Source organism: Schistocerca cancellata, chromosome 2 (genome assembly GCF_023864275.1).
Source record: "Schistocerca cancellata isolate TAMUIC-IGC-003103 chromosome 2, iqSchCanc2.1, whole genome shotgun sequence".
Taxonomy (NCBI): Eukaryota; Metazoa; Arthropoda; class Insecta; order Orthoptera; family Acrididae; genus Schistocerca; species Schistocerca cancellata.
In genome coordinates, this window is record NC_064627.1 from 785,001,776 (window position 1) to 785,029,466 (window position 27,691).

General features: G+C 39.6%; 1 protein-coding gene across 1 annotated transcript; it reads right to left on the minus strand.

Annotated features, from left to right (window-relative positions):
* Positions 1–313: 313 nt before the first annotated feature.
* On the minus strand, positions 314–27,424 carry LOC126162639 (rho GDP-dissociation inhibitor 1). The gene is made up of 5 exons (XM_049919273.1): positions 27,272–27,424; positions 26,785–26,990; positions 26,594–26,703; positions 26,402–26,516; positions 314–2,229 (listed from the first exon to the last, which is right to left on the minus strand). The coding sequence occupies exons 2-5, from the start codon at positions 26,975–26,977 to the stop codon at positions 2,030–2,032; spliced, it is 618 nt and encodes a 205-aa protein (XP_049775230.1). The 5' UTR covers positions 26,978–26,990; positions 27,272–27,424; the 3' UTR covers positions 314–2,029.
* Between the last annotated feature and the right edge of the window lie 267 nt (positions 27,425–27,691).

Sequence of the window (27,691 nt, forward strand, 5' to 3'; positions counted from 1 at the left end):
GAGGGGAGGGGGGAACAAATGATAGAAATCCCAGATGAAAGAACTTACTACTGTGAAAAAATGCAAGGGAGGAAAGAATGTTAATGAAACATTGTTCTATTTTCCAACAGACTGACTTCTCATTATACATATGTACTGTCCAACATCTCTACAAATGGTAACTCTCCTGAAAGTTAATTCACCTTGCTTATCCTTTCTCCCTTTGTCTTTTTGATCTTTATTAGAGCCACTTCCTTACTATTTTACCACCTTTCATTCATTACAGCACAAAAAAATAGGTTTTTCTTACAGGGAATCAATGAAATAAAACCTAAACAGTGCATTACATAAATGTATTTCCAAGGCAACAGCAAACACTTGATTACACTTATACATCTCCATTTAATCACATTTTGTTACATCTCCACTTAATCAAGAAACACACATCCTTAACACAATGGCAAAACTTCCAAAACTGTTCTTATAATAGCAGATGCATTAATAAATAATGAAAGCTCCACCATCATACCTAAGACGCTTTAATTTCCATCTCCTTGAAGTGAAACAAAAGCTTAATGTTTATAATGTATATATAATATATATATATATGTGTATAAGCTGTAGCACAGTTTAAGTAAATATTTCTTCACATCACACATTTTTAAGAAACTACACTCTTTACATAAAGGCTACTTTGCATCGAGGCATGTGGACAATATCAAAAAGTTTCAATACTGTCTAAATAGGTTCACCTAAACTACAGACTATGTCAATAAAAAAATTTCCACCAAAATACTATGACTCCAGTTTCACAACGAGGTGTAGCAGGCCCTCATGGTACATGAATAAGTAGCATATGTCTCCAAACATGCACCAGAAAACCTACTCAACATTCCACCAGTACACAGCCAGCTCCAACTCCAATTCATCCCAACTTATGACACATGCAACCTGCACATCCAAGGCTATGTTTATCTTGGTCTCAATTCATACTAAAATTATGATTGCACTTTGGTTTCTAAAGTATTATAAAAAACAATACCTGTTTCTGGGAAACATGCTCCTCAATTCCAATACATCCAAAACTAATATCTATTTACTATTGATTTATAGTCTCCTCAAATGTCAAAGTTCAGAGGAATTAAATTTGTTCAGTTACATACAATTTACACATTAAATGCAAATTTGATTTATAATTTTGAATAATGTGCAGATACTGTCATCATCAGAAAAGAATATGAGTCTCAGATATCATTGGGAACAAATGACAACTGCGCAATAATACTGCACAGATATGCTATTGACACATGAACACTCAGGTGAATTCATTATGTAAGAATAAGTATTGACATTTTTATCCTCTAGAATGCACATAATGCCAGAGAAATGTGATGAAACTCATTACAGGATCTCTTATCTATATATATTGCAAGTATAAAAACTACAAAACTGTATCAGGAAACACAATCACAACAGCTTCGCCATGGAAATGGAAGCAATGTGAGAACAGAAACAGTAAATTACAAAACAGTATTACAAAAAGAAATGAACTATGAAGTACTGACACTATAAAACCAACCTAAAAATGCCACCTAAACTAATACTTTTTATGAGGAAAATACATTTACAATTCTGTTGGTAAGTACCATTGTTAGGTATTACATCACTAATTGACAGTGACAAAATTAATACAAATCAAGTATAATACAAACTGAAGAGTTGTGGAAGGCAATTTTCCTGACCTGAACAACATATTTTCCAACCAGTGTTGTAAGCAATTTGCATCATGGAAGATAAAATTAGAATGCACTAGTGGTATGGTCCTCCAAAACAATCTGGAGAACCACTACAAGTGACTTCACTATACAGGGTGAAAATATAAATAATAGGGACACAGGAGCATGGTCTATATGACAGGAATATAAAAGGAGTGTACCAGATTTTTTTCCCCAGCAGAAAGGTTAGGATAATGTCAGGACAGGGCAAGGCAACTAACAGCACCAACAGCTGGTTTTTCTCGGCAATCACGCACAGTCTGCAAAAGTGGTATTCAGTCCTTCCAGTCTTTCTTTATTTCAAAACTCCACTCCCACTTCAAATGCTCATGCTTATCATCATCAGTAAAAAGTGAGTGTACAATATAGCTTCCGCGTGCCACCATCCCAGATGGCGCATCTTCAGGTGGTGTCGTGTATGACTGCACTTCAGTCTTCGGGGGATAGCTGCCTACCATATGCGTCATCTTGTCCACTGTAACACAGAAATTTTTAACATTTTCAGTTACTGGCAAAAATGAACAGGAGTTTCACCAACAAACAAACTTATTTTATACCTGTATTCATATGCAATGCTTCAAAGTAAGTTCACTTCTACTTGACCATTTCTGTTTAGCACCACCAAGAACAACCACTGCATATCAGGCCAACCGAAAGAATTTTTATCAAAAGCCACAATTTTTACATACATTTACTTTTAACTATCTGAGCTAACTTTCCCAGTCTTTTAAACATCTTACAAGGCAACTGTAGTTGTTAATGCTGCATTTGGTGTTCTTGTAAGTAACTTTTGAGAATTCCCTCTTTTGAACAGAATACAGTTTTCTTCCAATGTTTTAGCAGTTCAGGTGTGAGAATGACTTCATTTTAATGACTATGTCTTTCTGAATTATGAAAGTAATGTGGCAAAGTGGTGCACAATTCACAGCCAGAGAAAGAAAATGCAAAGTGCAGTCAAATTAAGAGCATTATTGATCATAAAGGTACTGATTGTACACAGTAAAGTTGCAAAATTGAAGACTATAGAGTTAACTGCAGCATTTACATAACTCTTGGTTTTGGGAAGCAAATTAAAGTTTTATAAAATTTTGCCACTGATTTATCTACGAGTTAAACAGATTAACTTTGTGTAACAGAAGACAGTAGTAGGCTGGAAAAACTATTGTAGAGAAATGTGTGTGGAAACATGATTGAAACAAAGTGATAAATATGGTGGCAAATGTGTTGCAGAATTACACAAAGTGACATTTGGAGGGAGGGGGAAAAAAAAAAACTTAGGACAGCAGATAAAGTGAAAAGAATGGACATATTCAGGGGAATAGAAGAACACAAGTTGTTCCAAAGTGCAGGAAGAAGGTGTTACTAAGCGTCAAAAGAATATATCCTTCTGGATTCAAAGACCTCAGATTGGTGTACATACAGATTGCATTTAAGGCACTTGATTGTCTATATAAGATCGCTGCACGGGACTAGACAGTGCACTGACATGATAGATAGCTGCCACTTACTGACTTTCCATAATTGCTTCCACATTATTATTATTATTATTATTATTATTATTATTATTATTATTAGCAGGTTCCCACAATTCCTCGTGGCAAGTGTTACTATCACATAATTCAAGTTAATAATGTGGACAGCCCTTTGTAAAGTTTTACCATACATTATACTATTTACTCCCGCACTATTTACTTAATGGCATAACATCATATGCAGACAGTGTTTATTCCCACACTTTGAATTTTTTTTCTGTGTTGTTATAACATTAATAGTATGAGCTGTAAGAGAGAAGTACTTTAGCATTGTAGCACTTTACATGTTTGTGCACGCAGAGAATTCAGCCAACTAACTTAACAGAGATTGCAAAAATATTTGCTTACAGAGGGTGTTCAAAGTGGAATGGTCAATAGTCAGGCTTAGGAAAGGCATGACCATTAAAAAAAATCTAGTAAACAATGGATTTAAAAAGGGTACCTAAAGAGATAGCCTATTCACAAGAATAAGAATGAATTCTGAGGGGACTCCAGGGAGCAGAGGAAGCAAACTCTATCCTCTGTCTCCCAGTACATAGGCTGCTGAAGGGTGATGGTAAGTGCAGGGGAACAAGCTGCACTGTTACACAGTGCTGGTACCACACTTGGGTTCACATACAATTTGTGCTCCAAACAGTGCTGGCAGTGGCACCTACTGGCTGCTGCTGTAACAGCTGTTGACTGCTGGATATGGTGCATCTACAGAAGTAAAAACTGAGATGGGCATGATAAAAGCATACAGGAGTCATGAAATATAAATTTATAGTTTCCTGTTGAACAATGGTAATTGTTGCTATTAATTGCTCTTCATATAAAATTCAAAATCTGCAGTAGTGGGACTTCCACTGTGGTAATAAGCAGTCGGTTTTACTGCACCCAAATCACATTTTGTTGATCTCACACTTCTTTAAGCAGGTCTACATGCTTGAATTAAAGCAAACAGGTCCTGCCCCCTCATGCTCTCATTACAGGCACTACACCCCTTTTGCAGCCATTGAAACATCCTTACTTTTGGTATATCATAGTGTGGTTTTCTTATCTGGCTCTCTGTTATGATATGGAATGTTCTCTATCACAATGATTGACTTAAGAGGAAGATTTGGGAGAAACATATTTGTAAACCACATTTCAAATTTTCCACACTTCATCTGACCATGGGAGTCACCTTTTGTGGATTTAGTCCAGAATTTTAGTTTTCTGTGGCTGTTTCATTTCTACAATGAAATGCAACTACCAATCAATAACATCTCCATGCTGTAGCAATACAGACCTCTCATTCTACACTTTTTCTACGTGAATCTCACAGACAACAAAATATTCTGCAAAGATGTACTACCCTGATGTCCAGTCAATATTTTCCTTGATTACTGGTCAAAATTTCTGCAGGCTGGGAGTAGTCTACTGCACCAAGTAGATGTCTTTGATTATCTGAAGAAGCCCTTGTAAAAGTTATCCAACATAATTTTGGCTTAAGTGAAAGAGAATACGGAAGTCCAAAAGTAGGACTGCATTCTACACAGGATGTATAGGTGCTAATAATGAGGAGAGGTCCCCAGGGGAAGGACAGAGTTCTTGAAACTGCCTGTACAGTTGTGTAGGTTACGGTCCCAGATATCACAATATGCAGCCATGAATAAATAAATGAAGACAGTCATTTCTACTAGGATGCAAAAAACTGACATATGACAGGACTCAAGTCAACTACCTTCAGCTTACTAAGCCAGTGTCTTAACCATAACACAACATGGAGGTTTCTAAAAAATGGATTTTGTTATTACGAATTTAGCCACCTACTGGCAAACAAATTAACACACACAAATGAACACTTTAAAATAATTCAGACAAAGGGGAATGCAGTTCCAAAGCATCAACTAACAGAAAAACTTGGAATTTCTCTCTTTTTGCCAGGAGTTTCTGGTTATCTCCCAGGATTATCCATACAAAATTTGCAAATTCTTCCCAGAGATCTGGAGCTTGTCCTTAAATATGTCACTGTTCATCCTGTAGGCTGAGATAGGGGTTGGAGCAGTTCCTTTTGCTCTCCAGTTCAGTGACATTATTAACTATTTTTCTTGATTCACTCCATAATGTACTATCCATTGCCCTTCTCTGAGGAGTGGAAGCACTATCTGGCACTGCCTGCAATGGGCCAGGAAGCACACTGTAACTCATTACGAGACATCTGGGACACCCTGCATAACTGAGCACCACTGTAATTTTTGGGCTGAATGCTATCAGTGAAAATTTAGTACAATTATTTCCCCAATTTTCAGCACTTAGATTTCACTATTTTCTTACACTACTTTCACTGTTTTGCAGGCATTTCAAGCTGGCAATCCATTAGCTCCAAGTGGACTGTCATGAGAACCTTTGGTGGGTGACAAAATGATTTGGGGTTTAACAATTTTGCACACAAGTTAACAAAACCGAAATAAGACATTATCTACTTAATCCATTCCCAAACTGTTTGCAGTCTCTAGTAGTCCCATGTTACTTGCACCCTACATTCAACCATATCTACGAAAGCAAAATTTTTGAAGATGAAATATGTGCAAGAACTACAATGTTTTGAAGCAGGTATGTAAGTATTACAGTGTTTTAGAGGCGATATATTTAACCAGTGCAACAGCCAGAAATAAAGCTAAGGGAATACGGCAAAAATTTTAACATTCTTGTGTGGTAGCTTATTATAAAATGTTCTGCTACAGCCTACAAAGTTCATCAAAGCACAAAACCACAAGTAAAAAATAAACCGCATTAAAATTAATCATAAATCTTTTTCAGCAACAACAATCCATTAGAGCAAAAAAGTGCAGTGCAAATGTTTGTTTAATACATATTAAAATCTAAAAATGAAAAGAAGAGGATTGGTATTTCACACTCACCAATGACAGGGTCATTAAGATTGAGTATGAGTAAGAGTAAGACAAAAAGGCGTTCAAATTTGTGGGATCTACTGCCTCACCAAAAAGGAACACGAAGTTATGAATGGTTGGATTAAAAGACGGGGAAAGGGACCAAACTACAAGGTCATCAGTCCCTTGTTCTGAATAAAACAATGCCACTAGTATAAGAATAAAATAAACGAGACTGACAACTCAAAATGGAATGAAAGGAAAAATCACAAGAACGAAGGGCAACAAGCATGTAAATGGACAAAAGGAGACAAGAAAACCACAGAAACACAAGAAACGGGATGAAGAGATTAAAACAACTAAGCAGATTACCATGGCTGACTGACCACGAGAATAAAAAATGGAGCAGCCAGCCACTCTGCAACACATTTAAACCTCCACCCTAGAAGCACTAGGGCAGAGGACACAGAGGGACAAAGGACATGTGCTAGAACTTGGATCAAATGATAAAACCCACCCTCATGAATAAAACGTAAAACTAAATTAGCCGATGAGGCGTTGTCAGATAAAATTAGCGGCAATGAGTCCAGTAACCCAACATTTCGTTGCTGAGCAGTCAAAGTGGGACACTGCACCAGAATATGGGCCACTGTCAACCAGGCGGGTCTTCACGGCGAAGGAGGTAACCGTAGGTTACCCAAGTGTGATCAATGCAGAGACGGCAGAGGACAACTGATTCCCTGTGAGAAGCCTGCATGGAAGTCTTCCACACATTCGTAGTCTCCTTAATGACACACAGTTTGTTGTGTGTACTGTTATGCCATTCCATCTCCCAGAGCCAAAAAACCCTACAGCGTAAATCAGAACGCAGGTCAGATTCAGAGATGCCCATCTCCAGAAGCAGTTTCCGCATAGCCTGTTTAGCCAGCCTGTCGGCAACTTCGTTGCCTGGGATGCTGACATGTCCTGGGGTCCACACAAACACCACTGAATGAAGGGACCGGTCCAGGGCATAGATGGACTCCTGGATGGATGCCGAGGGTAGCACTGGTGGATAGCTTGTAGGCTGCTCAAGGAATCAGTACACAGAAGAAACGATTCCCTGGGGCATGAACGGATATACTGAAGTGCACGAGAGATGACCACCAACTCTGCAGTGAATACACTGCAGCCATCAGGAAAGGAATGATGTTCAAAATGGCCTCTGTGGACCTAGGTGAAGCCAACATGACCATCAGCCATCGAGCCGTCGGTGTAAACCACTTCAGAGGCCCGGAACACATCAAGAATCGAGAGGAAGTGACAGCAGAGAGTGGCAGGAGTAACTGAGTCCTTAGGGTCATGCGAAAGGTCCAGATGAATCTGCGGCCTAGATGTACACCATGGAGTCGTATGCGGACGGACCTGGATGGGAGGTGGTAAAGGGGAGGATTCCAGTTCAGACAGAAGGGATTGCACACAAACCGCAATCGTTAGCCCTGACCTGCGCCACCGATGTGGGAGATGAACTGCTGCTGGTGGAAAAAGGAGAAGGTAATTTGGATGCTCAGGAGAACTATGAATGTGTGCAACGTAACTGGCGAGCAGTTGTGCATGCCTAACCAGTAATGGAGGGACTCCGGCCTCCACCAGGACACTGGTCACCGGACTCGTTCTAAAAGCTCCTGCCACTAGGCAAATGCCACAGTGGTGCACTGGGTCGAGTACAAGCAACGCTGAGAGCGCCGCAGAACTGTAAACCAGACACCCATACTCAAGGCAGGATTGAACAAGGGCTTTGTGGAGCTGCAGCAGAGTAGAGTAATTTGCACCCCAGTTGGTGTTGCTCAGGCAGCGGAGGGCATTGAGGTGCTCCCAGCACTTCTGCTTAAGCTGAAGAAGTTGAGGCAGCCAAGTCAATTGGGCGTTGAAAACCATTCCTAAGAATTTATGTCGCCAGTACAGTGAGTGATCATCATTAAGGTAAAGTTCAGGTTCTGGATGAATGGTACAATGCCAACAGAAGTGCACGACACACGACTTAGCGGGTGAAAACTGGAAGCTGTGGGCGAGAGCCCATGACTGCGCCTTGTGGATGGCTCCCTGTAGGCACTGCTCAACCACACCAGTATGGGTGGAGCAGTACAAAATGTAGAAGTCGTCAGCATACAGAGAGGGTGAGACGGAAGGCCCTACAGCTGCTGCTATATCATTAATGGCCACTAAAAATAGTGATACACTGCGGGACCCCATTCTCCTGGATGGGGGGCGGAGGGGGGGGGGGGGGGGGGGGGGGGGAGACGACGACTATGGGAGGCACTAACTTGGACACGGGAAGTACGAAGCGACAGGAAAATCTGGATAAAAATCTGAAGTGGGCCTCAGTGACCCCACCCATATAATGTGGCAAGGATACTATGTTGCCAGGTGGTGTCATACGCTTTTTGTTGATCAAAAAAGACGGCAACAAGGTGTTGGCGTCTGTAAAAGTCTGTTCGGATGGCAGACTCTAGGGACACAAGATTATCAGTGGTAGAGTGCCCATGGCAGAAGCCACCCTGACATGGAGCCAGTAAGCGTGACTCCAGGACCCAACCTGAGCCAACCCCACCACCGACACACTATACGTTCCAGCAGCTTACAAACAACGTTGGTGAGGCTGATGGGCCAATAGCTGTCCACATCAAGCGAGTTTTTACCGGGTTTGAGCAACGGAATGATGGTGCTCTCCGCCATTGTGGTGGAAAGACGCCATCGCACCAGATTCAGTTGAAGATGATGAGGAGATGGCACTTGTAGTGAGACGAGAGATGTTTCATCACCTGACTGTGGATCCGATCTGGCCCAGGAGCTGTGTCAGGCCAATGTGCAAGTGCGATGAGGAGCTCCCACTCTGTAAATGGGGCGTTACAGGGTTCACTGTGGCGTGTAGTGAATGAGAGGGCTTTCCTTTCCATCCACCGTTTGAGGGAGCGAAAGGCTGGGGGCGGGGGGCGTAGTTCCCCGACGCAGCTGCTCAAGCATAGTGCTCAACAATCGTGTTTGCGTTGGTACATAGCACACCATTGATGGTAACACCAGGGACACTTGTCGAAGTGTGGTACCCAAAAAGACGTGTGATATTCGTCCAGACTTGTGAAGATGACATATGGCACCCAATGGTCGACACTTACCTCTCCCAACACTCCTGTTTCCGTCATTTTATAAGCTGGTGTACATGGGCGGGGAGCCGCTTAAAGGCTATCAGATGCTCTAGGGAAGAGTGCCGCTATGTTGCTGTAGAGCTCGCTGATGCTCTGTAATTGCCTCAGCGACTTCCGGCGACCACCAAGGGACTGCCTTTCGCCATGGGCACCATAAAGCGAGGGATCATGTTTTCTCCCACAGATACAATTGTTGTAGTCAGCTCCTCAACCATCACATCGATGTTACCATGTGGGGGAGATTCAATGGTGACAGCCTTGCTTAAAGCCCATCTGGACACGCGTCCATGGGCCTGACACTGGGGCAGTGACAGGAAGATGGGGAATGGTCACTACCACACAGGTCGTCTTGTGCTCTCCAGTGGATAGATGGGAGAAGTCCTGGGCCGCAAATTGCTAAATCAATGGTGGTGTAACTACCTCGAGCCACATAGAAATGTGTGGCGGCTCCAGTATTTAAGAGGCAGAGGTCGAACTGTGAAATAAAATTTCGACGTATCTGCCTCGGCCAGTAAGCATGGTTTCACCCCACAAGGGTTTATGGGCGTTAAAATCTTCCAAAAGTAGAAAGGTTTAGGGAGAAGATCAATCAGTGCAGCTAATACATTCTGGGGTACTGCACCATTTGGAGCAAAATATACATTGCAGACAGTTATTTCCTGTGTCATTTCCTGTGCTGTTGCTTGGGTTTCCTTGGCTGGAAGGACTTCACTGAAACAATCTCCAGGACTGAGGATGAGCGTGAAGCCCTACGACCAGCTGCTTTTGGGCTCTTCAGACACTGGCAGGTGTCATCTTTCCCACTAGCAGAAACCTGGGAAGGGAGTGACCCAAGGGAACCCTTCCTAGCGAGAGGAGCCGAAGAAGTCTTACGCTTCTCTGGTTCAGAAATGGGGACTGTAATCCCCAGTGGTTGAGGGGTGGGGTTGGGGGGGGGGGGGGGGGGGGTGTTGCTCCTGAAGTAGGTGGTGCAGGAAAAATAGGGAGAGAAGAGCCACCAACCATTAAGGAGACAAGTGTAGTCTCCTGGTTCTGAGAGGTGCCAGGAATGCAAGGAACTGATGGGGCAACAACTGTTCTCGTAGCAGCAGCATATGAGGTGGTCATAGCCACAGGATGTAGGCACTAAAATTTCTGCTTAGCCTCAGTGTAGGTCAGTCGGTCTAGGGTCTTTTATTCCATGATTTCCCTCTCTTTCTGTAAAATCCTGTAGTGTGGCGAGCAAGTTGAATAATGCTCTCTGCACTTGACATGGATGGGGAGTGGGGCACATGGAGTATTGGGATGTGATGAACGTCCACAGTCTTGACAGGTGGGCCTAGAAGTACAGCAGGAAGACATAAGGCCAAACTTCCAGCACTTAAAGTACCGCATAGGGGGAGGGATATATGGCTTGACATCACAGCAGTAGACCATCACCTTGACCTTCTTGGGCAATGGTGTCACCCTCTAAGGCCAAGATGAAGGCACCAGTGGCAACCTGGTTATACCTCGGATCCCGATAGATGCAATGGATGAAATGAACACCTCGCCGCTCTAAATTGGCGCGCAGCTCATTGCCAGACTGCAAAATAAGATCCCTGTGGAATATAATACCCTGGATCGTATTTAAGCTCTTATGAGGTGTGATAGTAACACTTGCCAGAAGCAAGTAATGCCCGTGACTGGGCAGAGGATGCTGTTTTTATCAAAACTGACCCAGAGCGCATTTTGGAAAAGCCCTCCACTTCCCCAAACTTGTCCTCCAAATGCTCCACAAAAAAGACTGAGGCTTCATGGACATGAAAGATGGTACCGGGACGAATAAGCTTCACTGCCATCCTTAGCCTCGCGGTCCTCCCACGGTGTGGCCAAGGAGGGGAATGACTTGGGGTCATATTTCTTAGCACTGAAGTTAGACCAACAGCAAGAGATGACGTACTACGCTTCATGGCGCATCATCCGCTCTGATCCCACCTACTGCGACCAGAAGGCCTCTCCACGGGCACCACACAACCACAACAAAGGCCACCTGGCAGGATGGCCATTGTCAGGAATAATGATGCCCCAGGGTGATGGGCATCTACACCTAGGCATATGTGAGGAGTTAACGGCGCAGGCATCAGCAAAGCGATCCCCATGTAGTCAGGCGGCTACAACCAACAGGGTACATGGCGGCCCCGCCACAACGGACTGGTTAAAGTGCTGGATATGAGGTGCAAAGAAGTCCATCATCATCGTTGGCACAGAAAGTGACACTACAAAGTGCTTGGTGGAAAAGGTGTCATCGCCCAAGAGATGGAGAATGGGCAGGGCTGCAATACGACGACGAGAAAGTGGACTAAAGATCTCGATGGATGATGGACACGATGCACCATGTAAAGCGCCCTTCTCCAATTGGCTCGTTCTTTGGGAAAATTTTGAGAAATGGAGGTCAAACCCGACAGGGGACCATCACAAAGGCCGAAACATGAGAGACTAAAAGTAGTCGCCTCTTGCGACAGGCAGGAATACCTCGGGCCTATTCTAATCCCTGGGCCCCCAGGGAGGCACCAAATTGTGAGCCAGAAATGTTATAATTATTTTTTTTAAATTTCTAATGAGTTATTTATTGATTTTATGGTATTAGGAATGACAATTCCATCTGCTATGTGACATTCACAAAACTAAGGCAATTCGTACAAAATGTGTGTCAGTCTCTTTTAGTACTAGTGACTTCTTATTTGAAAGACAATCCTCAACCAGCCAATGTGCATAAAACAATAAGTTTTTAGTCAGTTCAAATGAGAAGTTATTTAGCATCTCTTAAAGCCTGCACTGGGCTACATAAGATTTTCACCCTTCGTGCACATGAAGAAGCGGCTTGGCTCTAACCAACGACTGTCAAACTCCAAGAAGGTGTCATATGCAGGCTATAATTTCAGGTGCCAGAATTTTACACACATGGAATTTGTCAATTACTGAAAATAAGATAAATGTTAGGACAAAATTTTACTTGTTGAGGTGGGGAAGGTAGTATCTCTAGTGTGGACGACAAACATTGAGAATGGCAGTAGCAGTTGGTAGTCAGTTGCTGGTCTTCCCCTAAATCTCACCCTGAACACACATCTACAAAATCTGTTTCATGTACAATTAAGAGTTTCCATTTGACAATTTGTCATAAAGTAGATAAAAGCATAGCAGTTGCAGGACAAAACACTCAGACGCAAATTTGTAAGTCCCACTGCAAATCAAGTACTGTCTAACTTACATTCATTGCTAACATTGTCAACATTATTATAACCTGGATCACCGAAATTTCAGCATCATTTATTTTCAAAGATACACTTATATATTTTTATGTTTTCTTGACATAACAGATACCACCATCTGCATATTTCACTCTATGCCTAATTCACCACTGAATGGAAAGTTTGTATCCTTTCCACACAATTCATCGTTTAACAACCCTCAAATTAATGGTAAACATACATATCCACACAGAATAACTGCACAGTTAATCCGAACAATGTTTTTCCATTTTCCAAACACACAGAAATTATTTATTTATTATTATTATTATTATTGACTATTTCAAAACAACTTCCTCACCAGGGCTATGAAATGCTTTTGAAATCAAGTCCCTGACCATTCACACTATTTTCACCACACCTCATAAGAATACATCTTAACACCACAAAATCCTCATTAAACCCCACAAAACAAGGAATGGCAGCATGTAATTCATGACACACATCTGAGATGAACAGCAGCATGAATTCCTGCCCAGCCACTCTTATTTCTACACAATGCCATTCCTCTAAGCTACAGTCAAATGTGTATCCTTATTTCAGATTTCTCAACTGAATGGGCAGTGTCTTGAAAGGAGGATATAAGATGAACATCAACAAAAGCAAAACGAAGATAATGGAATGTAGCCGAATTAAGTCGGGTGATGCTGAGGGAATTAGATTAGGAAATGAGACACTTAAAGTAGTAAAGGAGTTTTGCTATTTGGGGAGCAAAATAACTGATGATGGTCGAAGTAGAGAGGATATAAAATGTAGACTGGTAATGGCAAGGAAAGCGTTTCTGAAGAAGAGAAATTTGTTAACATCGAGTATAGATTTAAGTGTCAGGAAGCCATTTCTGAAAGTATTTGTATGGAGTGTAGCCATGTATGGAAGTGAAACATGGACGGTAAATAGTTTGGACAAGAAGAGAATAGAAGCTTTCGAAATGTGGTGCTACAGAAGAATGCTGAAGATTAGATGGGTAGATCACATAACTAATGAGGAAGTATTGAATAGGATTGGGGATAAGAGAAGTTTGTGGCATAACTTGACCAGAAGAAGGGATCGGTTGGTAGGACATGTTCTGACGCATCAAGGGATCACCAATTTAATATTGGAGGGCAGCGTGGAGGGTAAAAATCGTAGGGGGAGACCAAGAGATGAATACACTAAGCAGATTCAGAAGGATGTAGGTTGCAGTAGGTACTGGGAGATGAAGAAGCTTGCACAGGATAGAGTAGCATGGAGAGCTGCATCAAACCAGTCTCAGGACTGAAGACCACAACAACAACAACAACAACTGTCCTCTATAACACTAATGGGAAAGGATTTGTAATCTTGACTATCACTAGATGTTATGCCCATCCTGTAACAACTTTGATCCTGTGGTCCTTCTACCATTCCTTTTAACCTTTAAAGAAATAGATTTTTTGGGTCCTTTTGAAAACATGAAGTATGTCCATATTGAAATAGACCACATCTGTCATCATCTCTAATGTACGAAGTGTGTTCTATATTCAAATAATTTCCATTTGGATAACTTATTTTAGCACAATTTTGTAAATATTAGAATACAATCCAGAAAACAAACACTGTTACTTCATCATTTTAAAACAGCTGAAATATGTTTCAGCAGTCAGTAATTACCTGGCACTATGTCTGATGATAGCTCCTAGATTTAAAAATATGCCATGCACTATTCAAATGCGCATTGGAGCAAAGAGTGCAGTAACTGACTTCAATCACTTAACAAGGGACAAAAATTATGAACAACAGAAGCAATTCACTGAGGGGATATATTACAAGGATTAACAATTGTGAAAGAAATTGTAACCCAATGTGCTTAAATTTATGTAGTGGCAAAGCAGAATGTGCCAAATTATTGGGTGTATCAGATACACTACTCATTACTCACTACTTTCATGTAAAGAAGCACAAAAACAGTACTTACCTACAGCAGCTGTAGTTCCAATGATAGCAAAAATACATAAAAATGAATTTTCAGTCATTAATTAAGAAAATGGCAGATAGCATGCTGGTCTCAAACTGCTTGTGCTGCTCCTTATTTGGAAAATTGATATTTTAAAGGCAAACAAGTGAACAAAATGGTTAGGTGTAAGAGTGGATCCATCAGGATAGAAAATCAGTTTATGCACAACAGTATTCCTTTACCTCAGAATGCCACATCATTCCATATATATTGCACTATAACATTTTTAACTTGACAAAAATAAGTTTTGATCCATTTGTCAAAAGTATGATGATGAATGAAGCCTTTATATATAAAGTTTCACACTGAAACTATGCCCGAATGGAAACAACATACTGCTTCAGGGAATAGATGCTACCTTCTGCAATTTAATCAATATGATGATCACTACACATGGAAAAGTAGAGTGGTATGTCAAAGTCAACAGTAGAGGAGAAACATTCTCACGACTAAAGACATAAATGTGCTTCACACACAAAAAATAATAAAAAACCAACTCTCAGATGAGGTGTCACAGAAGATGTGCAAATGCACTTTGTGTACCCCATAATAGACTGGTGTGTGTAAAAACTACAATATCACAGGTATTTATGTCCTACTGTGACCAATTATCTCTTTCTAGTTGTGACAAGCAAAGCTAAGCAAAATAAAGTCTTTCTCCAAAGATATTCACCGTAATCTGTCACAGAGCACACTCATGAAGTGTCGTAACCACACTAACGGTAGGCACGGCTCATAATTAAAGGAAAGGCTGAGGCAGAGCTCCTCCTAAACAATATATTAGAATAAATTTCTGAATAATATATTACAGAAATTAAATAATCAGAATGCATTTTGCATATTTACCACTCAGATTTAAATAATAATGCTGGTCAATGTTTTTAGAACTTCTGACATGTAATATCAAGTGATATTTTCCGAACAGGAAGTAGCGAGTCTTAAGGCTGCACCTCAAAATGCCACTTAGCTCTAGGCGGCAGATATTTGCACAGTAAAGCTTCCTCAGAGTACAGCTCTTATGGGTGGCATGAAGGCTCTGGTGTTTCAGCCTAATGTTGTCCTACCAATCTGCACAAAATTTTCATGTGCAGCACTTACATCAACGGGAACAAACAGAGCTGCTGGAAGTTAACTATCAAGTCCCTGTCTCCGTATATCTATTATGCTTTGATGTTTCATTAAGCTAACGTTTAGTATTACTGTTTTGATACTGTTTTAGAGTTTTTTTGTTTCTGCCATTGATTTATGTCCACTGTTTAAATAAGTTTGCAAATGTCTCACCAGAGTGGACTAGAGTATGGTAATATCCATATAGAGTACAGTAATGTAAGTACCACCACCTAGATGGAGTTTCACGAATGATCAGAGAAAAAAAACATGCAAAGTATGTCCTGTTACTTTAGTTTCCTTACTTGCTGACTGCAGGTAATGTTCTTTATTAGCAAGTTTCTTTTGTGAGTGTATTATTCATCAGCAAGTCAATTTCTTGTAATCCAATCTCATGGTATGCTGCGAATCACAGCAGCATACCATGAGATTGGAAACAATACAAATTGAGTGTGGAATTTATCAGGTAAAATTATGGAACATGCAGTTCGGACAAAAGCGAAGGAACTTGGTGCACCCAGACCACATGTAAACAAATCCAGAACAAAAACATTTTTAATCCAGGCAAGGGTACACATGCTATTTTAACAGAGCAATGTACAATGCAACTGATCAGTTGTGTGTGCTATATCACTTAAAATGAATATTTTTGTATTACACAAGTATAAATATGACAAATACACAGTGTAATTTACCATGGAGGTTGCTTGGGTTGCTTGTGTCAGCCAATCACAGCACAAGATCAGTGACGTCATGAAAACATCACAGAATGACATAACACGCCACAGTTTGAGCACACATAACATTAAATGTCTCAAGTTTACAAAAGAAAATACCAGACACATTAAACATGCAGCAAGGCTAACATACACCACATTAAACATCTCTCCAAAACTCATCTTTTGGTATGATTTGTTGGGGTAAACTTGCAGGAAATGTGAATTGGGGGATAAATAAACTACCTATAGATTTTATCTTGGAGTTATCTTTTCATATTATTTAGCAGTGGATTACAAAACGGTAAGAAGGTACAGTTTGTAAACATTTAGCAGAACTGTGATATTGCGCCCCCCCCCCCTCCCAAAAAAATCTTGGCTGTGGTGACAGACTGATCTGTAGCGAGATCGTCTAGGTCAGTTCCTATCGATAAATGTCTCAGCCTTCCCCACTATGGAAACCAAGAGCTGTACATGGTACTGTGCAATGATCTCCTTTAACACATTGACTGCCATGTGAGTTAAATATAACTCACAGGAAGTATTCTCTTTGGGCCACGTGAAGTAAATACTACTCACAGACATTTTTCCAATCAAAGCTCTGTGGTGCAGTTGTAACTCACAGGAGCATGCCGTGACTCTTGTGCTATAGTAGGTTATGGTGCCAGCAACAAATCATGTTCGTGGTCTATGGTTATCAAGAGCTCAAGAGTAATTATTGACATTTGAATTCGTGAGTAACTCACATGGCTCAGTCGTATTGAACTTTTCTTCTTTTTATTATTTATTTTTATTTAGTTTGACGTATTACTTACACAGTAGATTGCAAATCACACAGTTTTATTAACATTCCTCAACTCTAATTGCTAAAATGAAACTGAAAAATTTGGGTCATTCCACTTTATTTCTCTAACACCTGCATGCACTGTGCTTTATGAAAAACCACTCTACGCTAAATATGAGTCACAATTCTTACATTTCCATGCAGTTTGCATTTCTTGACAACTTGCCCTCGTCCAAATTCATTCATTTTTTTGTAGCACACTGTACACCTACATCTGGCTGCTCCCATGTCCACAAGGGCACAATCTGCAGGTAATGCGATGGCTTTGGTGAGAGATGTCGGCATCTTCTGTATGCAGTAGTCTCAAAGTCACTTCCTCTGAATTCTGATTGAGATCTCCTTCTTGTTGATGTGTTGGTAAATCACATGAGTAATTTACCAGTGCTAATCCTGTCAGCAATTCAACTGCAAGCTTCCTGTACCATTTCATACCCCGCCTTAGACAATGCGAGTATGACTTCATTTGGTCAGAAAGAGCTATTATAGTTAATTATCATTGTTGGTTTTTTCTTTGTGCCCTTCCTGGTTTGAACTTTTGTTTCTTCTTCTCCATGAACAGTATTCAGCATCAGAACATCCCTCTTACCTTTCCATGTAAGTACTACTACACTTGTGGTACTTTACTTTGCTTTGTGTTCCCCCTTCTTCAGTTTTGCCTGTACAACGTCTTTAAGATTCAGTTTTCTGTTTAAGAAAATGAACTAAATGTCTTGACTGTTCAAGAAGCTGGTGTGCTTGATGAACACTTGTGTAAAAATTGCCTGTCTATAAGATCCTGCCCTCATTTTGTAATCCACTCATAATGCTCACAACTGAAGTGGCGAAAGGAACACCAGGATTCACATTCTTCCCGCCAAATAAATCTTCATATTACACATGTAGACACCCTTTAGACAAAGTTTGAACAATTTAATTACAAATTTATGGCACTTATTCTTTATATACTGAATGAAACTTCCTCAAAATGGCGCAAGTGTTTCGTCAATGCAAACTTCTTTCTGCGGAACAACTGCACTTTGAAATCTCTAAGTAATTTATCAATAAGAGGTTGAATTTTGAACAAGTGGTTTCCAGGTGGGTACTGGTTGTTATTGGAAAAATGTCACATACGTAAAAGCAGTTCAAAACGATTGCTTCACAACATTTTTTACATTGTTGTGATAGAGTATATTTCTTGACCAATAATTCTGAATCCTCAGTTTTACATTCAGTAACATCCATAACAAAAATCCTAAAAATTGTTCAATTTCAGTTTTGCTGACATAAGTCCACTTTTTCAGCCGTGAATTAACAGTTACTGAATGACTTTCTAAGACTTGTTTTGCGTACAAATTAGTTTGTTGAGTCACATATTCTAAAATTTCATCAGTTACAAAATATCTGAAGAAATCGTATGATGTCTTGCCTTTGAGAGTTTGTGCAACAGAAGCATTTACACCAGAACTGGAATGAATAAATGTAAAGATTTTTCATATTTTTGCCCCGTAACTGGCCCCCAGACAATCTCATTAGAATTTGTTCTAAATGTGTAATCTTCATCTTCAGAACTTTCTGATATTACACTTACGCCCTTCTTCAATTGAACCTGAATCAACTGCAGTAGTTACGGCACTAACACGGTTCGAGGTGCTTTGTTGCCTGCTTTTTACAGCTCGTTCTTTGACTGAATGTGGACATAAAACTCTTCTTCCTACCTTCACTGATGTGATTCCATCATTAGAACTTCCGGTTTCACTTCTGGTCTCCTCTCGTAAAAATTCGTCTGAGCTATCACCAAATAAAGACACAGAATCTTCTTCACCTATGTCCATAACTTCATCAAAAAGCTGCTGTACATGCCTTTGTTCATCTTCATAACTTCTATGAGACATTTTCTTCTGCCACAATATTACTTTGTTACAGAGCAAACAACACTGAATAAAGACTGTAGCAACAATGCAGGAAAGCAATAATGCAACTGTACACAAACAATGATGTGGAATGAAAAATTGACAGGAGTACAAACCTAAAATTATTAGTAACACAGTAAATGGCACACCTGGTACCTTTACTCTGGGGCCATGTGAATTGTATGTAACTCACACAAAAAATTTAAAAAAGGTACTAAAATGTCATATTTTCACTTTATTTGCACTTAACAAGTTTGCTTGGAGCAAACTAAAGCAGGATATTGAGAAAAAGTAAATGGCCCCAAGGGGTCAGTAACCCAACTATACCATGGCAGTCAATATGTTAAAAACTTGTGTATCCATCTGAATGATCAATCACTAGATCAGTACAAATTAATTTGTGAGTAGCAGAAACAAACATCAAAAAATTCAAATTTCCCAGTCCTCTGTAACTCTACGTTTAATAAAATTAAGCCCGTGAAATTACACCTTGATGCATTATGCTCAAGCAAAAACAGCTGACATCAAAACAGCATATGGAATTTTCTGAAAAATAACCAATTTACTTGATACAATTTCAGATTGCACTGCCTTTTCACAGTTACACATGTGTAAATGAAAGACTCTTGACTGACAGGTAACTGGAGTTTTCATTGTATTCTTGTCCAAGTGCACAGTGTGGGTTATGTTTTCGTTAACAGTTTATTACATACTATCTTCAAATAAAGTCAACCTCTACAACTGTAAGGATGATTGCAAGAAAGAACACCCACGTCTGTCAATGCTTATTATAATTGCATTAAAAATGTGTGTTTTATTCACAAATGTAACACGCTATTTTTAAGAGCACAAACTTTAATTGTTACAAGGAGACTATCAGCATAACTAATGTATCACCACCATTATGATTGTTTTGACTGCTTCGCCTCATTCAGGAGGTGTGTACACCAAGTGGCCTTCTCACTGAATCAAGGACTTCAGCATGCCACCAGCCATGACTGTCCAATGCCACTGCCCTCATGACAAATTAGCAATGCTCCCCCCATGAACCATGGACCTTGCAGTTAGTGGGGAGGCTTGCGTGCCTCAACAATACAGATAGCTGTACCGTAGGTGCAACCACAACGGAGGGGTATCTGTTGAGAGGCCAGACAAACGTGTGGTTCCTGAAGAGGGGCACCAGCCTTTTCAGTAGTTGCAGAAGCAACAGTCAGGATGATCGACTGATCTGGCCTTTTAACACTAACCAAAACGGCCTTGCTGTTGTGGTACTGCGAAAGGCTGAAAGCAAGGGGAAACTACAGCCGTAATTTTTCCCGAGGGCATGCAGCTTTACTGTATGGTGAAATGATGATCGCGTCCTCTTGGGTAAAATATTCCGGAGGTAAAATAGTCCGCCATTCGGATATCCGGGCGCGGACTACTCGAGAGGACGTCGTTATCAGGAGAAAGAAAACTGGCGTTCTACAGGTCGGAGCGTGGAATGTCAGATCCCTTAATCGGGCAGGTAGGTTAGAAAATTTAAAAAGGGAAATGGATAGGTTAAAGTTAGATACAGTGGGAATTAGTGAAGTTCGGTGGCAGGAGGAACAAGACTTTTGGTCAGGTGACTACAGGGTTACAAATACAAAACCAAATAGGGGTAATGCAGGAGTAGGTTTAATAATGAATAAAAAAATAGGAGTGCAGGTAAGCTACTACAAACAGCTTAGAGAACGTATTATAGTGGCCAAGATAGACACGAAGCCCACGCTTACTACAGTAGTACAAGTTTATATGCCAACTAGCTCTGCAGATGATGAAGAAATTGATGAAATGTATGATGAGATAAAAGAAATTATTCAGGTAGTGAAGGGAGACGAAAATTTAATAGTCATGGGTGACTGGAATTTGACAGTAGGAAAAGGGAGAGAAGGAAACATAGTAGGTGAATATGGATTGGGGCTAAGAAATGAAAGAGGAAGCCGTCTGGTAGAATTTTGCACAGAGCATAACTTAATCATAGCTAACACTTGATTCAAGAATCATAAAAGAAAGTTGTATACATGGAAAAATCCTGGAAATACTAGTAGGTACCAGATAGATTATATAATGGTAAGACAGAGATTTAGGAACCAGGTTTTAAATTGTAGGACATTTTTCAGGGGCAGATGTGGACTCTGACCACAATCTATTGGTTATGACCTGTAAATAAAAACTGAAGAAACTGCAAAAAGGTGGGAATTTAAGGAGATGGGACCTGGATAAACTGACTAAACCAGAGGTTGTACAGAGTTTCAGGGAGAGCATAAGGGAACAACTGACAGGAATCGGGGACAGAAATACAGTAGAAGAAGAATGGGTAGCGCTGAGGATGAAGTAGTGAAGGCAGCAGAGGATCAAGTAGGTGAAAAGACGAGGACTAGTAGAAATCCTTGGGTAACAGAAGAAATATTGAATTTAATTGATGAAAGGAGAAAATATAAAAATGCAGTAAATGAAGCAGCCAAAAAGGAATACAGACATCTAAAAAATGAGATCGACAGGAAGTGCAAAATGGCTAAGCAGGGATGGCTAGAGAACAAATGTAAGGATGTAGAAGCTTATCTCACTAGCGGTAAGATAGATACAGCCTACAGGAAAATTAAAGAGACCTTTGGAGAAAAGAGAACCACTTGTATGAACATCAAGAGCTCAGATGGAAACCCAGTTCTAAGCAAAGAGGGGAAAGAAGAAAGGTGGAAGGAGAATATAGAGGGTCTATACAAGGGCAATGTACTTGGCGACAATATTATGGAAATGGAACAGGATGTAGATGAAGATGAAATGGGAGTTACGATACTGCGTGAAGAGTTTGACAGAGCACTGAAATACCTGAGTCGAAACAAGGCTCTGGGAGCAGACAACATTCTATTAGAACTACTGACACCCTTGGGAGAGCCAGTCCTGACAAAACTCTACCATCTGGTGAACAAGATGTACGATACAGGCGAAATACCCTCAGACTTCAAGAAGAATATACTAATCCCAATCCCAAAGAAAGCAGGTGTTGACAGATGTTAAAATTACCGAACTATCAGTTTAATAAATCACAGCTGCAAAATACTAACGTGAATCATTTACAGACAAATGGAAAAACTGGTAGAAGCCGACCTCGGGGAAGATCAGTTTGGATTCCGCAGAAATGTTGGAACACGTGAGGCAATACTGACCTTTCGACTTATCTTAGAAGAAAGATTAAGGAAAGGCAAAACTACGTTTCTAGCATTTGTAGACTTAGAGAAAGCTTTTGACAATGTTGACTGGAAATACTCTCTTTCAAATTCTAAAGGTGGCAGGGGTAAAATACAGGGAGCGAAAGGCTATTTACAATTTGTACAGAAACCAGATGGCAGTCATAACAGTCGAGGGACATGAAAGGGAAGCAGTGGTTGGGAAGGGAGTGATACCGGGTTGTAGCCTCTCCCCGATGTTATTCAATCTGTATATTGAGCAAGCAATAAAGGAAACAAAAGAAAATTTGGAGTAGGTATTAAAATCCAGGGAGAAGAAATAAAAACTTTGAGGTTCGCCGATGACATTGTAATTCTGTCAGAGACAGCAAAGGACTTGGAAGAGCAGTTGAACGGAATGGACAGTGTCTTGAAAGTACAAAAGCAAAACGAGAATAATGGAATGTAGTCAAATTAAGCCGGGTGATGCTGAGGGAATTAGATTAGGAAATGAGACAAAGTAGTAAAGGAGTTTTGCTATTTGGGGAGCAAAATAACTGATGATGGTCGAAGTAGAGAGGATATAAAATGTAGACTGGCAATGGCAAGGAAAGCGTTTCTGAAGAAGAGAAATTTGTTAACATCGAGTACAGATTTAAGAGTCAGGAAGTCGTTTCTGAAAGTATTTGTATGGAGTGTAGCGATGTATGGAAGTGAAACATGGACGGTAAATAGTTTGGACAAGAAAACAGAAGCTTTAGAAATGTGGTGCTTCAGAAGAATGTTGAAGATTAGGTGGGTAGATCACATAACTAATGAGGAGGCATTGAATAGGATTGGGGAGAAGTTTGTGGCACAACTTGACTAGAAGAAGGGATCGGTTGGTAGGACGTGCTGAGGCATCAAGAATCACAAATTTAGCATTGGAGGGCAGTGTGGAGGGTAAAAATCGTTGAGGGAGACCAAGAGATGGATACACTAAGCAGATTCAGAAGGATGTAGGTTGCAGTAGGTACTGGGAGGTGAAGGAGTTTGCACAGGATAGATTAGCATGGAGAGCTGCATCAAACCAGTCTCAGGACTGAAGACCACAACAACAACAACAACAACAACAACAGCCTGATTACTTCCTTTCTGTCTGTTTAATGGCATCATCATCTTGTTTATTCTAATTTTTTCCCCATCATCTGTGAACTTTGATGTCATGCTAGCGCAATCAAAATTTGATGAACTCATAGCTTACTCCAGATGTGGCTACTGGTATTTGATTCTTCCTTGGTGGTTGTGCAGAACACAATGCTGACTTTTCCTGTAGTTCTTAATATGGTTCACAAATCTCTTCACATTACTGTCCACCTGCTTAGCCGAGTGGTAACATGCTTGCCTCCCACGCAGCGGGCTTGGGTTGGAGATTTTCTCTGCTCATGGACTGGGTGTTGTGTTATCATTTCATCCTTATCAACAGCACACGAGTCGCCCAATGTGGCATCAACTGAAATAAGACTTGCACTCTGTGGCCGAACTTCCATGGATGGGGCCTCTTGGCCAGCAATGCCACAAGCTCATTCCATTTTTTCACATTACTGTACTACTTCTGTATTATCCATAAAAACATTAAAGTAACTCAGTAACAATTATAGCACACTTAGAACTACACTTAAAAGCAAGTTTCTAAAATTTGAAACTGCTAACCGTATTTCACTCTCACAAATTGTTTAGAGGCGAGCATTAACAAGAATTTTCGTGAAGTATAAGATCTTTAAATAATGTACTTCATGTATAAATGATTTTTTTACTTCTAGTTAAATGTGAAGTTTATACACAAGTACAGAACATGGAACTTTTTAGAATGATAATTCTGCCATTGCAGTAACAGATTTGAAAATTAATACACAGCACAACCCAACTTTAATGTAATTTTAACAAAGATTATCAACAGAACTGTGCATCAACCTCAATGATGCCAACACCTGTGAAACTACTTACAGAAGCCTCTTAAGTCTAGAATACTATAATAGTAACCTATTCAAGCTGGTGATAATTAAGCAGTGTCACTCACAAATAATGTTAGTGTGAGACTGAGTAAGATTATTGCATCCTGAATCAGCACACGAATTCTGCTAAAGTTTAAGTTAGGGGAGAGCGCATTATTTACTGGTGGTTTCTTTCCATACATTACAAATGTGAACAGATTGTAAAAGATAATACATAACTCAACTAATGCAACTAACAATGTGAAACACATACTGTAACAATATGGTTTCTCTTGCTTGTGATGTGTATTGCCAACCTTCAATTTTGAAGTGACAGAAACTTAAATATTTTCAAGTAATTCTGAAAATGACCTGTTTACTACAAATGCACATTTGAGGAAAATATTGACTTCACTGTAACACACATTTCTACACAAATTCTCTTTCCTCGATTTTCTATACACTTCAGAAATTCCTGTACAAATACACAGTGCAACCAGTTGCCATCAATCAAAGAAAGTGAATTAGAAAAATGCTGTACGAAATTTTGAATAGGTTTTCAAGAGAAAAAACTAGTGAGGACTAAGAAAATGTGCACGAGAATATGTAAGAAGATAATGTGATAACTGCTAAGTTTCATACCGTTTTAAGGTAGCGAAGCGCATACACATGATTAACCAACATGGGAACAGGCAATAACTGTCACGAAAAACATGAGCATAAAACTATAAATATATCCCACAATTCATGCATGTGACACTATATGATCCTGTAATAGGGAGGGCAAGTATCCAAAAAAATTATGTTACACAATTTGAAGGATACAAACATATCAAAGCACCTATATCATTAATTGAAATTAATATCAATGTCTGAAGGGTGATCTTGTCGTATTAGTACCATTCAGGAGGGAAACCCAAATGGATTTCAGTAAAATACTTAACTGAATACTAATGAATACAAAATATCTTCCACATTTTCTTAAAAAAAAAGAGGCATTTAAATAAATGTCAAAATACTGATATTCAGACTATTAGTTGCAACACCCAAAAAAATCTCTGAAGATTTGTAAATTTAGAAAGTGGTTCTATTTCTCCAATATGAATCACTTTTTATTATTTAGCAAATAATTCACAGAAACTAGATACATCCACATCTTTGCTTCATTCCTGAAAATAGGTGCAGTATTTTAGGCATTTTAATCATCAAATATGAGAAGAGGCCTTAAAAGTCATGTTCTGTAGCCAACACAGGGCTGAGCATTACACTAAGCCACATGAAGGCAAACGTCATCAAATTCTTAAGGATTGCATAAGCAAACAAAAACTCAAATTCTGAGGTAAACTAAGTTATCATGGAATAAGATGAGAGAAAACTACTTACCAAAAAACATGTTCAGAAGATTTATTTTCTTCAAAATATGAATTTAAAATTTAATTTCCACAAAAAAAAGGGTCAGGATTTCAAAGTACCTTTCAAAATTACACTTCAAAGTACCTTTCAAAATTACACATTCATAGCTGCTGTCCTATAAGCTGTTCAATACCACATGCATGAGAAAGAGTTTGAAACAGAATGCATTGTCAACCAGCAGCATGCAGCTCAGTGACTTAACTGTGCTTTATTCACTAAAAATACACTTTAATGATAATCAGAAGACAAGAACAGCGTATCTATAAAAGATCCACACACCCATAAAAAAAACTTGTCCATCACAAAATTAAATCTCAAAAGGGCACGCTCACTGGCTGTTGACAAAACACTAGCTTTCACGTCCAATACGCATCACTGATAATCTCTTGGCATCAAACTGTTATGCACACAATACTTATGGACCTACTGCACAGACAGGAAATATATTCAGATAATTTCCACCTTTGACAATTTTCAGCACCTTCCCTCTCCACAAAGAGTTCATTAGGCCTAATATAAAAAGGAATATTAACACACGTGGATTTATTTCACCACTAAATCGTTTAAATTACCATAAAATTTAAAATTACTATGAATACAAAGAATTTGAGTATAAAATGTGACGGTATGTCCATACCGTACCTGTTTCCAAAATGATATGTTTAAAATTAATAGCAATCCCTACATCATTTTAACTGACTTACCAGGAACACCAAGTCTGTATGTTTTCTGAACATATTTCAGCCCATGTACAATTTCTCTCTGTACAATAAACTCTATACGTATTCTGTATGATACACCCTCTTTGATCACAAAGACCTGCAATGATTAAAAGATTAGGTTTATTTACTTTAATTACAGTACAGTGACATTATGTGATACAAGCGATATGATACCTGTTTTTTTAGCTGTGTGAGATCTCCAGTTAAATCAAGTTCAACATCCGGCCTGTCAGTTACACACAAAACAAGCTTTTTCACGATTACTTTTCTAGGGTCATCCGGATCTGTAAGGAATCAAAGTATATCAGTTAACTGTAATGGAAAAAATATCCAAATTCTCATGCAAATAACTAGTAGTAACCTACCAACAATAATTTTGCCTTCCTTCGCTTCTCCCAAAAGCGCTTCCTTATATTTTCTGAGACTTTCATCTTCTTTATCTGCTTCCAGGAGTTCTTCTATTGTCTTCTCTGGAGGAGGTTTATAATTTGTATCAATCTCATCTTCAGGTGTATTTATATGAAGATCTTCAATTCCTTCTGCTGCCGTATCGGCCATATTCAGCTAAACACTGCAAATAAATGACTCTCAGATTTTCAGTAAAATTTCTGTGCGACTTCTGAACAAAAACCTCTCGCTTAGAATCCTTTGCAACTATAAACATCAAATCTATGAGACCCTGTCAAATGACTTTCTGATATTACTCATGGGTACTTCAGAGACATAACCGTGAATGGAAACACTTCAGTTGCATCGACCGGTCACTATACAAGAGCATACGTCCTGCTACCATACTGTGATGGAAAAACTGTGATATACACAATTAAAACTATTTCTCTGTTTTATACATACCTCAATAACCCAAAAGTAACAGTACCAAATCAACAAACCAAAACTGGAAACCACCAAACTGACTCCACCTAGTTACAAAGCAATTCGCGTGAAAGATGATACATCCAATGGATCTGGCATTGCTACAAAGGTGACTGCTTTGACGCCCGCACCTTCAATCAAGAACACCAGACCACACGATAACGGCGCAAAACCCCGTAGCACCAGCAATTTCACCACTAATAATTTCGAATGTAGACTAAGATTAATGAGTTGATCAACCGAAATTTAGACGATCACTGAGGTTTTCTGCATAAAAGCATATTACACCAGCTCCCCTGATTTGCAGGAGGCCTTGATTTTCGCATGAAATAAAAATAAACATAGACCAGATTTAAAAAAGCATTAAATACAGGTATAGAAACCAAACTATACAAGAGT

Excerpts from the sequence above, each read along its gene's own strand:
- LOC126162639 (XM_049919273.1), bottom strand. The coding sequence starts at position 26,977 with ATGGCCGATACGGCAGCAGAAGGAATTGAAGATCTTCATATAAATACA. Across the intron at positions 26,704-26,784 it reads GGAAGGCAAAATTATTGTTG|ATCCGGATGACCCTAGAAAA; the intron begins GTAGGTTACTAC and ends GATTCCTTACAG. Across the intron at positions 2,230-26,401 it reads ATACAGACTTGGTGTTCCTG|TGGACAAGATGACGCATATG; the intron begins GTAAGTCAGTTA and ends TCTGTGTTACAG.